This window comes from Alligator mississippiensis, chromosome 3 (genome assembly GCF_030867095.1).
Source record: "Alligator mississippiensis isolate rAllMis1 chromosome 3, rAllMis1, whole genome shotgun sequence".
NCBI classification, from domain to species: Eukaryota; Metazoa; Chordata; order Crocodylia; family Alligatoridae; genus Alligator; species Alligator mississippiensis.
This window is the reverse complement of record NC_081826.1, coordinates 93,392,957-93,410,676: the sequence shown is the minus strand read 5'-3', so window position 1 is coordinate 93,410,676 and position 17,720 is coordinate 93,392,957. Positions and strand designations below refer to the sequence as shown.

Genomic DNA, 17,720 nt, shown 5'->3' with positions numbered 1-17,720 from the left:
AGTCACATTGACTTTGTTCATTGGCAAATTATCTCCTTACAAGTGTAGGTGGAGAAATGCCAAAATAGTTGTGGAAAAAAATCAAGCTGTTGCCCTGCAGAATGCATCAGTAAAATTACTGGCAAAAATCTAGCTGAGAATCTTTATTGTCTGGGTTGATGTACAACCCAGAAAACATTATGTCATCCTTTGAATCCTGTTGGTGCCTGATCTCGGATAATTGTCTGTCTTCAGTTCCCAAGAGTTCTTTGTTTTTTGATTCTGGAATAAATATATACATTTTTTTCTCTAACCTACTCCCAAGTACAGAACAGAGTCTCAGATCAAAGAAATCCTATCTTGAGGGAGAGTTCTCTTAAACCTGGTGTATACTTAAAAGTTTTGCCAACATTGCGTTGATAATGGGAGTGAAGAAAATATTATTAACAGACATAGCTATGCCCTTGAAAACACTGGCATAGGTGCAGTTATGCCAGCAGCAGTCCTTTTTTGTGAGAGTCCTTTTGCTGGTGGTATACATTAAACCAGCTTCAAAACTATTGCTATAAAATTAGCAATAACAGCAAAAGGACGCTTTCAGTATAAACTGCCTCATCACTATGAGGGTTTGCTGGTACAGTTCTATCAGCAAACACTTTATAGTGAAGAAGAATCCTTGGTTTCTTTGTGGCTAGAGACAGAAGTTACTCATAAACTGGTTTAAGTGATTGGAAACCAGTTTAAACCTGTAACAGAACAGAAGTTCAGTGCACATAGACTGGTTACAAAATGGTCAAACCTGATTGAAGATAGACCTGTGTGTAGGGTTACCATATTTCCAGGATCAAAAAAGAGAGCACCTGTATGGGGGGGAAGAGGCGGGGGGAGAACGACAGGGGTATATAGTTGTGGGTGGAGAGGCAGTGATATGCCTGTGCCCTGCCCCCAGCCCTGCTAGTGTCCCTCACTCCCAACCCACAGCCCTGCTCCCCCACTCCCAGCGCTGCCAGTGACCCTCACTCCTGACCTGCAGCCCTGCCCCTCACTCCTGACCCTGTGCCTCCCAGCCTGCTGGTGCCACTCACACTCTCTCTCTCTCTCATTTGCTCTCATTTTAAAAACCGCCCCAGACAGGGGGGCAAAAAGGACGTGTCTGGGAAAACCCGCATGTATTGTAACGACCCTTAGGTGGGGAGAGCCCCCAAGGCATGGGGCACCCCTCCCCACCCTTGGGCAGACACCTGGCTCAGAGGGCTGGCACCAAGCTGGGGGCTTTTTCCCCCCACCCCTGCAAGGGGACTGCAGGGGGTTGGGAACATGATGGTCAGCTAATCAGGGTCCTGCTTGTCTAGATGGGACTGGCTGATGGGGTGGGAGGCATGTTCATGTGTGTCCCCCCCTGCCCTGCCTTCTGGCCTGAGCCACTGCCTGCTTTTCCCTAGTGCAAATTGAATGCGAATTGAATTTATTATTGGTTCAGTCTATGCAGTTTAGAGAAACTTGTGAAGATTGGATCAATTTTGCCTTGGGCTTTTTGATTTGCAGATGAGGTACTGAGGAGATATAGACAATGGGATACATATCTTTGCTACCTAACAAGGGTTTTGGAGTGGGATTTACTTAAGATGGTGACATTCTCAGATACTGAAGGAAGGGTGTGGAAAGGAGGGAGGACATAATTACTGTAGGTCATGTCTTAAATTAGGGTTTGTCTTGTTAGTCTGTAAGATGCCACTCTGCCCAACTATGCTCAGCAAACTCTCTTAGTGGAACAGCGTCTTATATTGGCAAAGGAGTTGTATTGCTGCTATAGGTTAAAGCATTTTCCTGAATAAAATAAGCTCTCTTATAGAAGGACTTACTGCAGAACCAGGATAGGGAGTTGAATGTGGGTGGTTCAAGGACCAAGTTAATGCCTAAACTACTAGACAGTTCTTTGACTTACGTGCGTAGCCTATATCTGGGTGTAGCATTTCTTTGGGACCATTGTAATGAGGCCTCATTTACTTAATCTTACTGATTGATTCGCTATGGATGGGGAAAAAGATAGCCTTTTGTCCCTTCAAATTAGCATTGCTTGAATAGTTTTAACCAATTTTAAATTCGACAACTCAAGTGCACGTTTTTAAAATGCAACTGAATTTTTCTATCCTTTGTCTTCGTACTTTCCAGCTATTTACTTTTTCACAGACAGCCTCTTTTCTAGCTTGGAAAACTACTACTGTAGTCCCCCTTATTTACCTTTGACCTTTTTTCCCTCTTGTTCCCTCCCCCCCTTCCCTGTTCTACTTTTTTTGTTTTTCTAATTTCCACCTATTTACATTTTCACTGACATCCTGTCACACTTTTAGCTCCTCTCATTCCCAGGAGTCTCAGAGCAGCAGAGATTCCCTATGCCTGAAGAAGGGTGATTGCGCCCAAAAGCTTGCTAAGAACTTTGTTCCAGCTACTCAGTTGGTCTAATAAAAGATATCACATCTACCTGAAGAACCTTGCCAGTACAATATTATGGCATTATAGTTAAAATAACACACTTAAAAATGAAGGTTTCGGTGTCAGTGTAATCTTGGCTGTTTTTCAGGCCGTTATGTTTTTCTCTGCTATAGATTATAAGTGTTATACTATATACACTACAAGGGAAAACAGGAACAGAAAGTAACTGATAAAAATATTAACATTTCCAGACTTAAAGTGATTTCATCTTTAACCTTAAAATTATAATTTCTTTTTATTTTAAAGGGGGGAAAAAAAGCCCTCCAGGAAAGAATGGACTTTTGGGGAGAGAATTCAGAGGTATAGATAGAGAATACATTTAATGGCCGTAGGTGTCTTGAGAAGGTCTTTTTCATCAAAAGAAAAAGGATACTAGCCATGTCCAAATAAAAAGCCTTCTCATCATATGAATGAGCTCTTTATCTGAATATCTCCTTCACCTGACTGAGTATTTAACATAAACATCTCATATTACCAAAACAAAGTAATCCATTGAAAGCTCTGAATTGCTTGAAGGAGTTTGTGCCCCTCACAGCTCCAAGAACTCCAAATGTTGGTTTGCACATAAATTGGATAGCACTGATCTTACTTGCTTGAGGATAGCAACTACTATTAAAACAAAGAATCAGAGCAAAAACAGTATTACAGCAGCTGAGCTGTAGAATGCTTGTACAAACTTACCTTGTGTATCTGAAACCTACCCTACCTGAAAGGAAACTGCTAGTAACAGGAAACAGTAATTCATAGTGAGGCAACAAGACTTTATGCAGAATAGCATACAAGTAGTAATACTTACAGTGCCTAGTTAAATACTAAGCACCTTGTTTTCAAAAGCGCTGAGCACCTATAAGTTACCCTGGAGTCAATGGAAGGTGTGGGTGGTCAGCATCTATGGTATCAGGCAGAATATTGTGCATAACAATGCACTGAACCAAATTTCATAGATTTCATAGACATTACGGCTGGAAGGGCACAATTTTATCCAGTAGGCACAAATTTTATCCATATATATTGTTATTTACCTGTTATAGAATCTTTATTTCTGAAGATGAACATATCACAGATACCTTTCATTTTCATTGCAGTGTAGTGTGAAGTAGCAAGACAAAGGACTGTGACTTTAAAAGCCCCTTTCCTGTCTCTCTCTTTATTTAGTTTCTTTTCATTTTTTGTCCTGTTATCTTCTCATCCAGGCACTCTTAAAAATAATAATAATAATAACATTAATCAGCAGCATGGAACGTAGGTGAAATCATTCCTGTTAGAAGCAGGTTTTAAAGATTTACTTACAGCAGTATATAAGGCAGTGATTCTCAACTGGTGTGTCATGGCACTCTGGGATGCCTTGAGATCCTTTCAAGGATGACATAACTACAAACAATTATTTTTTAAATGAAATAGTAGAAAATAGAGGTGAGCATTTTTCAAGCGTACTTCGGGAATGCAAGTATCCTTAAAAATAATCAGCATTTAGCTGACAAATTCTGAATATCAGTGAATATGAAACTACTTAGCAAACCTATATCTGAAGAACATGGATGAAATCAAAGCTCTTTACATTATGTACCTCTGTTTTCTGAATTAGAGCACAGTATTAGGAAGTAAAGACTGATTTTTTTTCAGAGCCTGTAGGAAATATAGCCTCACATCCTGCATTAAAAGTAATGGGGGCTGTATGAGGTAGAGGTTTTTATGAGGTAGAGATTTTTAACAGCTAAGTGTTTAATGATCTTTTCTATTATAAAACTGTTCTTAGCAGGAGGAAAAGGGGATACTTTTAAAATAAACCTTTGAGATCAGTGCTTTGCTTTTATGTGGAAGGAACATAAGAGACTATGGTGTTAAACAACAGCAGGAAGTCCTAAAGCAGGGGTCAGCAATCCCTGGCACATGTGCCGAGCATGGCACACAAGGCCATTTTACTTGGCACACCACGGCCAGCCTGGCTCCTGGTAGCTGCTGCCAGTGATGGAGCCCGGGCTGCTCCTGGCAGGGCTTGCAGCATCCTAGCTGCCTCCTGGGAGCAGCCCGGGCTCCCGGCTGGCAGCAGCTCCTTAGAGCCAGGGCCAGCTGCAGCCGGGAGGCTCCAAACAGCTGTGCTGGGCTCCGGGCTCCGGCATCAGCTCTGCACCAGCACGTGCACCCACCTGTCAGAGCGGGTGGTGAGGGAGGGGCCTGAGGCAGTGCAGCCCTGGTCTCTCCCCCGCTCCCGGCACGGAGGTGATAGCAGGGTTCCGGAGCCCGGTGCAGCTGTTTGTAGCCAGCCTGGGCTCTGGGCAGCTGTAGCAAGCAGTGGGCAGGCTGCAAGCAGCTGTGCCAGGCTCCACAGCTCCGGCATCAGCTCCTTGCTTGCGGTGACTGTATGGGCACCTCGGGGCAGGCTGTGCTGCCCTGCTGTCTGCCCCGAGGTGCACACGCAGTTGCCTCTAGCACAGAGCTGATGCTGGAGCTGTGGAGCCCAGCGCAGCTGTTTGCAGCCTGCCTGCTGCTTGCTGCAGCTGCACTGGGCTCCGGAACCCTGCTATCATCTCCGTGCTGGGAGCGGAGGAGAGACCAGGGCTGCGCTGCCTCAGGCCCCTCCCCTACTGCCCGCTCTGAGGCATGCCTGCGTGCGCCCATGCGGAGCTGATGCCAGAGCCCAGCCCAGCACAGCTGTTTGGAGCCTCCTGGCTGCAGCCAGTCCCGGCTCTGAGGAGCTGCTGCCAGCCGGGAGCCCAGGCTGCTCCCAGCAGGCAGCTGGGACACTGCAAGCCCTACTGGGAGCTGCCCGGGCTCCAGCAGCTACCCAGAGCGCTGGTAGCTGCTGGCAAACACAGAGCCTGGGCTGGGGGAAGGTGCTTTGGGTGGGGGACAAGGGGCAGCAGGGCTGGGGGGCAGGGACTTTGGGTGGGGGGGGCACAGGGTGGCAGGTCTGGGGGTTAGGGGTTTTGAGTGGGGGGCAAGGGGCACAAGCAGGGCATCCAACAAAAAACATTGCCTACCCCTGTCCTAAAGACTTGCCTACCCAAGGATGTTTGTGTGCCTGAGTATTTGTTTTCTCAAATTAAAATGTCCTTCAGCCACAATACATACATTTTATTGCTAATTTACTTTTTGGTAAATAGAAATTCTGCAATAGGACTGACTTTTTATTGAGTTAGTGTAGATTAATGTTCATTTGGACACATCTGTACCTTTGACTGCTATTCTGCTGTGGTTGTGCCATGTCCATCTTTGGAAGTCCCTTGCAGTTGGAGATGATTGTCTTCCATGTTTGTCTTATCTATGGGTCCGAAGATGGCTGACAGGGCTGATCTGGGATCGACAGACTCTGTTGCAACTCAGGGACATTTTTCCTTGCGGGTTGGGTGGCTCTGGATTCTTGATTCAGTACATGACACACTGTTTCTGCTGCTCTCGCTTTTTCATTTCCTGTTGTTTCAAAATACTGAGATCCTTACAGCAGACTTCCTTCATTTGGGGTGGTCCTGTATGATGGCTTTCCATGAGTTGATGCTGATGTTTGCATTTTTTCAAGTTGGCCTCAAGGGTTATGTTGTGGCCATACTGTCTTATTAACCTGTGTACCCTCTACTGCTTTAGGGGTCACCTTCTTTGGGTCATCTCTCATTAAATACTGGCATGCACCTATACACCTAAATATTAATATTAATATTTCCATGGCCCTGGAGTCCCAGAAATATTATCATAGCAGTGTCACGCAGACCAATTTTGGGCTTTTGGGGTTTTTTTTCTTGAAAATATGAGAGCTGAGAATCTTTAATGAGATATATTCTATAGTACTTTAACATAGCACATTAGGCAGAATAGTTAATAGCAAAACAAATTATAATCACAAATCTTTTGCCTACTAATGCTCCTGAACCAATGAGAGAGAGAGTGTACAATTATTGGAAAACTGTCGTGCAGTGTACTTTGCATGCATTTGCCTAGGAGGTAAGAAAATTTAAGATAAAGGTAAAACTGTTTTAGAATGAAGATTGGACAGCTGAGCAATCTCTTTGGTTTTCAGACTTTGTTCACTTTGATAGATCATTAGGCGTTCTGCAAAGAGATTGGAGATAATATCAGAGCAGACTGGGAGGCAGTGTGTCTCCATTGCTGGGCTGGGTCACCTAGCTTCATGTCAGCTCACAGAATAGGTGTAGATATTCCACAGCAGAAGTGAGATGAAAGAATTCTGTGACTTTAGGAAGTTTGAAAACCACTGTCTTAATTCATTTTTGCATAAGTAACAGACCTGTTATGCCTTGGGATTTGAGAGGAATGAGCCATCTTGTTGTATAAATTAATTGCATATCTATCTGGTGTGCTTCTAGCCATTTTGAACAAGTCCCTTCTGTGTTTTCTGGGACTGACATCAGTAATATGTCCTCTAACATGATGATGGCTTGCAGAGGGGCATGTGATTAAAGATTAAGCTGCTCCCTGCCAGAAAACCTTTTTTCCTTGCCTCCTGTCACTGTTCACAGAAGCACAGAAAACCTTAAATCCAGGGCCAACTACTACTGCCTGGTGTGAAGCAATGACATACGACCAGATCCCAGTCTCCACTTGTCCAATCTGGCCAGCCACTCACCTCACCACTGAGAAAAATCTCATAATAGAATGAGGTTCATTGCAGAAGGGTTCCTAGGCAGAAACAGGGGAAGTAAAGGTCCAAGACTATTTACCATAACGATGATCTCCCAAGACTAGCAAAAACCTTAATAGAAGTCTTGTAAAATTGAGGAAGAAAATGATAAATGCCGCCATGAAAGCTGACCAGGCACAATTAATTGTTATTAATGTTTTCAGCTCTGAAAAAGCAATGTACACATTGTACTTGATTCATATGGACAACTACTGAGCATGAGGCTGTTTAGAAGGAGAAGAAACACAGAAAAAGTATGGGTTATTTAGAAATCTGCCAGATTCATACAAGAGATTAAAATGACTGACAATTGGGAGGAATTTTTGTCACTTGCTGGACTCTGCTGATCCAGTCAAGCAGGGAGCAGAACATGCCCCCTTCACAATCTCAAATTGACTGTGGTGGGTTAAGTGTTTGATCCATAACTTCCCAGATAGCTCTATATTTAGCAATGTCATTCTGCATTTTATGGGTTAAGTATCAACATGACAATATCTGTCATGTCCAGATTGCCATGCATGGATTACTTCTAAATAGGTATGGTTTTTGCAGCTCCTGGAATAGCACCAGACATCCTTTCTTTTAATCTCTCTGTGGGCACATCTACACAAGATGCTTATTGTGCGGTAGCCTGATAAGGCTGCTCAGTAGGGTGCCAGTCAAAAAAACAATGCTAATAAGCTATTGTGCAGTGTTATTAGGCTACTGTGCAGTAAGTAGCACAAAAAAAACATGCACTGGCATTACTGCGCAATAACTGTAGTTACTGTCCATTTAGTTAGTATGTCATTAAGCAAGTGCTTAAACTAAATGCACAGTAACGAACGTGTAGATGCACCTTCTGATACAAGTCATTAGAAATGAGAGAACTGTTAGCTTCATTAGTGTCACAACCTAATCATTTAAGAAAAAAAAAAAAGCATGTGGCACCTTGGCACTGACTTTGTGGTTTTGCAAAGACAAATATTTTTATTCAAAGTCAAAATTAGCATCTTTTGGTCACTAGAAAATAAGTGTGGTTGAGGAACATTTGTCTAATATGTTGCATTATCCATGTATGCTTTGTTTAGCATTTATAGGGAAAACAAAGGAACATTCCCCTTATAACTGTAACAGTAAAACTCTAGGAAGTGAGGGGGAAAAACAAGATCACACACAGAACAAAGAAGGTATTGATAACTTCAGTTAAATAGTAATGTCATTGGTATTTAAAGAAATGACCATCTGTTTCAGATTTAAAATCTAATGAGGACAAGAAAAATGGATTGTACTTGATTTAGCTTAAATCAAGTATGATCCAGGAAAATAAAAAACTTTTCACTTCTGTACTCTTTAAATATAAGACAATTGAAAACACACCCTACTGTGGTTTAAAACTTTAGGATTTAGTCACACTTTGAAAACTGAAGTCAAATTTTAAATTTAGCTAAAACCTTTCATCAGGGTTTTCGTGCTTATGTAATTACAACACAGACAAAGACTCTTTTGCTAAAACTCTAGGCATAATTAGTTGTGCCTTATTGAAGTACAACTAAGAAAATGGAAATGCTATTATGCTAACTTTTCATCCTTCATATTGTGGTACCTGGAAGGGTGAGAACCAACATAATTTTTATTATTAGAAATAGGTTTGGATTCTTAATTTAAATAATGTTAACTTTTAATTCTTTATAAATTTATAAATAAACTTCAGATCATGCTTCTTGAGTGTCTATTACAGCAATTGAGGTGTGATTACTTCTGGCATCTTAATATGTCATACCTGATCTGGGAGCAGGATCTTAGGTTTGTTTTAATTCCTGCCAGCCTATCATGTTTAATGTCTAAACCCATGTTAGCATTCCAGAGCTTTCCTTTTTCAGAGTTTCTTTTCATTCTAAATTCTGAAAGGAAATGAGAGCAGCTCTAAAATCTTAGCCTGATAAACAGACATAACACCCAACATTGTTAAGAAACAGGAGCGGATTTAGTTTACTGATCAAAATCAAAATCAGGAAACAAACAAACAAGCTGTTAAGATGGTGTTAACTGGCTGCCGTAAATTGCCTCCTTAATGTCAGTGCAGTTTAGCCTTCAACAAAATGAAATCATTTCCAGAATAAAAAAGTTCTAAAACCTTCATACATGTTACAAGAGTGTGTACCCATTCTACAATACAAGAGTAACAGCAAAAGTGGACAATAGCCCATCCATTTTTCAGCCTAAGGATCCCAAACACTAAGGAGTAGCTGTCTGACTACCCACTCTCCAATACTTTTGTTTCTGCCAAAGCTATTTTCTTTGACTCTGAGTTTTCTAAGAGCTTTGCTGTCTCGGGCCTTTTAGCTATAATAATTGATCTCTTTGGGTGTCATTTTCAACCATTTATTTATCTGGCTTCCCTAAAATTTCACCTAGATCTCTAGCCTCTTTTTAAAAATGGTTTTAAAATGGCTCCCCTGCCCCTCACTCCTGACCCACAGTCCCCTGCTTCCCCCAGCCCTGCTGAAGGGGCTTCAGCTGCCCCTGTCCCAAGCGGACTGGAACGCAGTGGCTCAGAGCAAGTCTGGTTCTGGTGTGGGGTGGAGGGAAGAGGAGGGGAGGCTTGTGGCACCCCTCCACCCTGGGCTGGGGCTGCTGCACCATGCCAGGAGGCCTGGCGTGGCCACGGCCCCCCTCCCCTGGGCAGCGCCTCCTGGCCACTCAGCCCCTGTGCTGCTGGCTTGGCAAGCGGTTACCTGCTACACTCAAAAGGTCCCCCTGCCCCCTTCCTCTGCTGGAGGGGCAGGCAACCTCTCTGCCCCCCTGCCCTGTTGCAGCCACAGCCCCACATCCCAGACTTACCTGCATGCAGCTCCTGGGGTGCACGCAGACACACATGGTACTCCCTGCCTACAATTACCTCTCCTCCTGGTCGCACCAGCAGAGCAAGATAAAAACCTGGACAGATATTTGGTCAGATTTGAAAAACCTGCGTGGACATAGATTGGAGCACTCAGAAAGAGGACATGTCCAGGAAAACCCGGATGTATGGAAAGAAGGAGAGAAAGAAAGAGAAAAAGACTTGATTTTTAAGGGGCGTTTATTCCAGGGAGGGTGACAAATCGGGGCCAGTAAAGAGTATGTACAGGTTGGCCTGAACACCTGGGCCTCACGGACATGGTCCTGGGCTCACGGCCTGCAAGGCCTACCCGTACACTCTAGATTAGAAAACCATAGTGAGCCAAAGGACTATTTACATATTTACATTTCTGCCAGTGGGGACACCCATGGGGGGCCTCAGGGGTCGACCCGCGTGAAGCAAAGTCCAAGGCCTTGGCCCGCTGGACGTGTGTCTGCAGCTTGAGCAGCCGGAGGTGTTACAGGGCGAGGAGTAGGCGCCCCGCCTCGACTTGGCAGAGCGCCCCCTTGAGGGCCCAGCGTTCCTTGAAGGTGGGCACCGTCCGCCGCAGGACTGCGTGCTCAAACTCGAGCGAGAGGCGGGCCCGCACCAGCAGGCAGAAGAGCTGCAGGGCGTCGACCATCCCGGTCCCGGTGAGCCGGTTTCGCTGGCTCTTCAGGGTGGCCATCTTGGCCTGGCCCAGCAGGAAGTTGGCCAGGCGGACCACGGCTTGCTCCGCCGCCCGGTAGGGGAAGGAGTGGACGTAGACGTCCTCGGAGAAGTCCCGGCCCAGTGCCCGAAGCAGCGCACCCAGGGTGGCAAAGAGCGGCTGCAGCTGGGGGCAGTCGAGGAATGCGTGGAAAATGTCCTCGTCCAGCACCCCCGGGCAGAAGGGGCAGGCCGCCGTGGCCGCCGGGTCCAGGTGGCGAACAAAGGTGCCAGCGGCCAGGATGCCGTGCACGAGCCGCCACTGCAGGTCGCCGGTCTTCTTGGCGGTGGGCGCCTTATACAGCGTGTGCCACGCTGGGGTCCCGGGCCGCGTCAGGCGCCGCCACCACGCGGTGTCAGGGCGGCCGGCCAGCACCTGGGCGTGCCGGGTGCGCACCACCCACATGTAGAGGCCCTTGCGGGGCAGGGTGCCAAAAGGGCAGCCCGTATTGCTGCTGGGGGGCACCAGGAGCCTGAGCAGCGTGTTGGGCTGCTCGGCCAGCTTGCTGGGTATCGCTGGGATGACGGGCAGCAGTGGGAATGCGTCGTGCTCGGCGTCTGCGGCGGGGAGGGTCCGGCGAGCCTGGAGATGGACTTCCAGGGCGGTCACTGCTTCCGCCGGGAGGGTGCCCCTGACGGTCCGCAGAAGCCGGCCTGCGGTGCGGACGGAGCGCAGCGCCAGCCGGGCAGCCAGGGCTTCGGGGGACAGCCACGCCGACCGAGCAGGGTCCAGGGTTAGGGTTAGAGAGAAAAAGAAAGACTCAGATTTGAATATTAGAACTTGATTAAGTATTGCCACCAAAACCTAGCAGTTTCTCAGATGTTTATCTCAATAACTGAGCTACCCAAGAAGAGGAATGCTTCTTAAATAAAGGTATACAACAATATTCAAATGCAAGAGTAGTCACAGACAGAAACCACGGACCCTGAATTGGGCTTCTCTGAAAGAAAACGTTTTGGGGAGAGGAAATCTCATGGGCTAGGCTCTGGAGAGGAGTGTGGTGCTGCTTTCCCAACCTGCTTTCCCAATTTCACTACTATAATTTATGCCAGGGACAGCAAATTTGGCGGATACAACGAAGGGGTCAAAATAATGTGCCCTTTGCTTTATCGAATTCATAGAAGTGCCCAGAATCAAGATCTAAATTTCACTCTTTATAAACTTAGAAATTTCAAAATACACTGCTCAAGTCCTTTCACATTTCTGTTTTCTGAGATCAGTTAAAAAGAATGGGTGCGGGCATAAGATACTTGCTGTATGATTCTTATCTGGGGTACTTTGAAATTTGCCTCCTGGAATTGATTTACACTGTAAAATAAGCTTAATGTCTGCCTATGAAATTACACTCTGTTATTCTTCAAAAATGACACCAACGTGACCTGGAATCAACATTGTTTGAAATGTTATTGTTCCTTCCACAAAGATGATGTATTTTCAGTACATTTATTTACCAAACTTCAGGACAAAGGGACATACACAGTGAAGAAGATTGCTCGATATCAGATACTACAGTGAAATGCATGTCTTTTTATTTTAATTGGTATGTCTCAAGATTGATAATATTTTTGGTTTACTTTTTATTCTTTTAAGGTTTGTTTCCGGCTATTTTAAATCTGGCTAGCAATGCTCATATCACCACCAATGCTACCTGTGGCGAGCAGGGACCCGAGATGTTCTGCAAACTGGTGGAACATGTTCCTGGTCGACCTCTACGCAATGCACAGTGCCGTGTCTGTGACAACAACAGTCCTAATCCCAAAGGCAAGTGTGTTGTGTTAGTTGTGGAAGGATAGAACAGGACTCAAACAATATAATGTGCGTCTGGTATGCACTTGCTTAGAATACTCGCTAATGTTCACCTACATTTTGGGTAAAATTCAGGCTTTCTGACACAGGGGCAGACACAAAAACTTAAGTCCCACAAAAACCTTCATAGCAGGCTACATGTAGAATTCTGCATAGGGGTCAACCATTGTATGCTTTATTGGTTATTACCAAGGATCCTAGAAATGTGTTTGCCACAGAAAAACATGGAATTTGTGTGTTTACAGAGAATCTTTAGAATCCCTGGAAAAATTTTTTTACTAAAAATAAAATGCTGGTTCCCCAGTGGGAACCAATAGTTTTTACAGCCCCTACAGCAGTCCACTGGGGGGGGGGGGGGGGGGGGGGGGGTGGAGAATCTACTGGCACATAGAGAAGCAACAGAGATGGCAGCCCCATCCCCCCCCCCCCCGGCCCCAGCCACTGATTGGCTAAGAGGGCTACCCCCGGCCCTGCTCCTCTCCACTAATCAGTGGCGAAAGCCAGCACTTTTGGCCAATCAGTGGCGAGTGGCAGGGCCACAGCCCCTTGACCAATCAGCATTCTGGGGGCTTGCCATGGAAAGTGCAGATTTTTATGATTTTTTTTTTTTAAATAGGAGAAGTTTGGGTTTTTATCACAGAAAATTCGGATCCCTGTTTATTAATATAAGAATAAAATATCTACTGTGCAACTTAAATACATGCTAAGTAAGAGAAGGAATAATGAGTAGGGATGTAAATATCATTTTTTTTTCAATCGTTTAACCTCCTCTAATAAAATTTGGTTAAACAATTAACTGATAACACAGCAGCTTGGACACAGCTGCTGCTGGGAGCCACTCCTGGCTACTGGAGCCCTTTGACTGGGGGGAGAGGGAAGAGAAGGCAAACCCAGTTAGATAACACAGCCTACCTGAAACCCTGCTGGGAGGGAGGGAGCACCTGTAAACAAGCAGCTAATTGCTTAATTGAGTCATTGGGCTGCTCCCTGTTTTCCTCTTAGGCTATGGGTATTAGTCCCCCTCCCATCCCCTCCTCCTCGCTCCTCCCTCCCACCTGCCTGCCTTGCTGCTTTCTGATTCCTTCTGGGGCACTGCACAGCTTCCCTTCCTCAATTCCCTGCCACACTGCGTCTACCCTGTGCTAAAGGATGAGCTAACCAGTTATCACTGCACTTATAGTTTAAACAATTAATTGTTTAACCTTTCACATCCCTAATAATGAAATTAAAATACTTTCTTGTTTAAAAACAGAACAGCACCCTATCTCCAGTGCTATAGATGGTACGAATAATTGGTGGCAAAGTCCCAGCATTCAGAATGGGAGGGAATATCACTGGGTCACCATCACCCTGGATCTAAGACAGGTGAGTAACAACAAGAAGCACAAAATCATTTATTTTCCCTGTGATGTAAGCCTTATCAGGTGATTGGAGCTCTACTTGATAGTTTTTAGGTACCTAAAAAAATTAGCTCTGCATTATATTATAATCATCATTCAATATCCCTTATGGACTAAACAGCATTAAGATGATGGTAAGACTTGATTGATATGTTTCAGGGTTTGGCAATCTATGGTCCACAGGCTAGATCTGGCCTTGGGCAGCTTGGAGGATCTGCAACATGCTGTGGCCTGGCCAGGAGATGGGATATGACCAGGGTTCTACTGCCTGCCTCATTCTGTCTATTCCAGGCGTGGGCAAAATATGACTTGCAGGCCAGATTCAGCCAGCCAATGGATTTTATCTGGCCTGTATTGAGTCCCTTGGCCCTGCTTGGCCCATAAGTCAGGGGGCAGGTTGGGCCATGGTGTGTGGTCCTGTGGCCTGCAGGGGTGCAGCAGGGCAGGGGCAGCGTGACAGCTGGATTGGACTTCCCAGCAGCCCCCAGGGTAGCGGATCACTCTGTCTGGCTGCTGCCGCCAGTCCACCCTGCACCCACTGCCAGAGGCTCCAGATGGGGCAGGTAGGGTCTCAGTGGAGACTGGTCTTGGACCCTCACTGTAGGGCATGCTCAGCTAGGCAGATGGGATGGGGCTGCAGGCGAGCGGGGAGTGATATCTCGGAGCGGGATGCACGGGCAGGGCCAGGGCTGGGATTGTGGGGCAGTGATAGCCCCGCATGTCCCTGTCTGAGGAGCTGGCACCCATTGCAGTGACTTGCATGAGTGGATTGTAGTTTGGCCCCAGGCCCCAGCCCTGTGCTGTCACCACCCCTTGATCCCGGCCCACCCTGCTGTCTGTCTGCCTCTATCCCAACAGCTCAGCCAAGCGTGCCCTTCCTGCAGGGGTCCTGGGCCAGTGTCCATGGATACCCTGCCTGCCTGCTTTGTCTGGCACCCCTAGTAGTGGGTGCAGGGCAGATTGCCTGGGATCAGATAGGACCAATTGCCCCCCCTACCCTCTGCCCTTGCTGCACAGAGCTGTGGCAGCACCCCCCTGCCTCACGGGGCCAGGTCAATGCCCTCTTTCCCCGCCTCTGGCCTGCAACAGCTCACTGAAACTTCTTAAGTGGCTCTCCAGCCCAAATAATTGCCCACCCCGATCTATTCCTTCCACAACAGCCAAGGCCCTAGGACAGGGGTGGGCAATTATTTTGGGTGGGGGGGGGCGCTTAATGAGTTTTGCGAGTTGTTGAGGGCTGCATAGGTAGCCCCACCCCCTGGTTGCTATCTTGGGACTGGAAGTCCTGCCCACTAACCCCTGACCTTTGCCACTAGATGTCCTTCTCCTTGCCCTGCCTGCAGAAATACTCCTTTATGGTGGGGTGGGGGGTTTGCCATCTTAGAACCAGAAAAAAATCAAATCATACACTGAAAGTCAATCACCTGCTAGAACAGATTTCAGTTTTATTACAAAAAATATTTGTCATGATTTGTGTTTGTGTAGTGTGTATAGAAGGTATTGCATCATAACTCAAAAGTACAGTCTTACTCTTTTAAATTGTGTGTGGGGTATAGGGATGTGTGTGTATGGTGGGGTGTGGGCAGTTGTCGGGGGGACAGGGTATGTTAAGGTCTGTGTATATGTGGAGGGGTTGTGGGGGCAGGGTGTGGGTGTGTGATTTGTGGGGTGTGGAGACCCTCTGCACACCCCGCTATGGCGCACAGCCACTGGTGCCTGGTGGGGCGGCTCCAGGCAGTGCTGTGTATGGGAAGGTGAGAGGTGCAGCCTGCCTGACCGCCTCTGTTGTGGGGGCTCCACGCGTGCCTGCAGCTCCCACCCTCACACAGGGCAGCCCTGCTGGACCTCACGGGAAGCAGGGAGCAGGCTTCATCTACTCCTGATTCGCAAAGCTGCACGGTGGGGGCAGGAAGGCAGTGGCTCCAGCGGGGGCTTCCCCCAATTCACGGCCTGCAAAAGAGACAGGAGCAGCAGCCGGACAGGAACCGTGGGGCCAGGTTGGCTCCTGCCGCAGTCTCCATCTGGGCGTTGCAGTGTGAACTGCATGGCACGGCATGGCATGGCATGGAGCCAGCCAGCCTGGCTGGGCACCCCGCAGTTCCCGGCTGCAATGCCAGGCACAGAACACAGCAGGAGCTGGTCAGGCCCTGTGAGTCCCATTCTCTGCCACTTCTCCTACCCACCCCGGGTCCTGCTGCTGCTGGCTCCTATCATCTTTCACAGGCAGCCTGGGGAAGATAAATATTCATTTAAAAAAAATTTTAGGTGTCCCATGAGCCAGATAGAATGGCCTGGTGGGCTGGATGCGGCCTGCAGGCCATATTTTGCCTGCCCCTGCCTTAAGGGGATGTCCTTAGGGTCTGTTGTCTGCCTTGTTCTCTCTGTTCCCTTTGCAGTGTCTGCTGACCACCCAGCCCTCCATGCTCTTTTCCGATAGTGCCTGTGAATTTAATTCTTTCCAACACCATTAGCCTTTGAATCAGTGGCAAGGGTAAGCACAGGTGGCTTGGGCATTCCAGGGGGTTGAGGTTTGCTGCCTGTAGCAGGGTTCTGGGTTACAGGTTCTGGCCTGTGGAGGCACAAGTTTGCTGACCCTTGGCTTTTTTTTAAAATTATTTAAGCATGATTTGTCAATCATTTCGGGGAAAAAAATATTTTTCATAATAGTGCTTTTGGACTCGTCAGTCATACCTGGTTTAAGCAGGAACTAACTTTTCTGTTTACTAAAACATATAGTCTCCTGATAACTCAATCAAGAGAGTAAATGCTTTTGAGTAAGACGTACTAAAAACACTGCTGGGGGGTTTGAATACTGCACTCTGTTGTCTAACATTCAGTTACCAACAGCCTTTCATCTGAAGTAAGTATAGTAATCAAGGTATTCAGCTTTCGAAGAAGGAAGGAATTTATTGAATGATTAATGTTGGCTCTCACGATTATTGTATGTAAATCGATTATTGCCTATTAACTTGTAGAAATCAGGCTTTTCAGTTAATATGAAATTATATAAATTAATCCCAGCTTATCATATCAGATCTTTTCTGTCTTTTAATTTACAGCATCAAATATAAAACACTGAAGTAATACAATATATTGGTTAGGTTTCAAATCAGATAAGTCAGGATATTTACAGTTATAGGTTCTAGAGAAAGTAAAAGTAACAATTACACATCTCTGTGGGGATGAATTCTCAGGAATAGAGAATACTGCACAGTTACAAGGAGCCTGAAATAACATTGCTGTCAGAACTCTAATTTTCGATTTCCTGACTCTTGGTAATTTTATCTTGAAACCATATTATTACACTAACATAAGTCATTATTTTATTATATTATTACTTTGATTAAAAAAAATAAATAGCCTCTGTTTAATTTTAATATTCAGATGGTCCAAGTTGAAGCTTAATCTTAATTCAGGGTTGGTCTGACTTGTTTTCTCTTATTGCTTTTGTACCTGATCATCATCTGCTCATACTAAGGACAAAAGGGAGTGCCTCCATTTGGCCTGGACACCTGCAGTTTCTACTTCTGATGAAGTGATTTAGCCTCCAGAATCCACAGAACCTGTGGACATCCCAAAAAAACAGGTTTAATGGGCTTCACCTCTAAGGCAGCTCTGGCACCCTCTGGCAGCTACCCCAAGCCTGTTCTGCACGCCAGTGATACTGCCCTGTCTCTGCCTGCCATATCTTAATGGTAATTAATATAAATTTGGGAGTCAGCCCTCAGGCTGCTGGTGTGAAATCTTAGGCATCTTAGGTAACCCTGTTCATTACTGGGTGAACCTTTGTCTGGCCCAATCTTTATTTGCATCACCTTCAAGCAGGGTGTCTCTACCCTC

General features: G+C 46.1%; 1 protein-coding gene across 4 annotated transcripts in view; it reads left to right on the top strand.

Annotated features, from left to right (window-relative positions):
• LAMA1 (laminin subunit alpha 1) overlaps positions 1–17,720 on the top strand; it is a 168,260-nt gene that overhangs the window by 30,476 nt on the left and 120,064 nt on the right. For all 4 annotated transcript variants that reach the window (XM_019490435.2, XM_019490434.2, XM_006262939.4 and 1 more), the window contains exons 2-3: positions 12,265–12,435; positions 13,733–13,845. In XM_019490435.2, the coding sequence (XP_019345980.1) occupies positions 12,265–12,435; positions 13,733–13,845 (284 nt within the window). The remainder of the gene's footprint in view (positions 1–12,264; positions 12,436–13,732; positions 13,846–17,720) is intronic.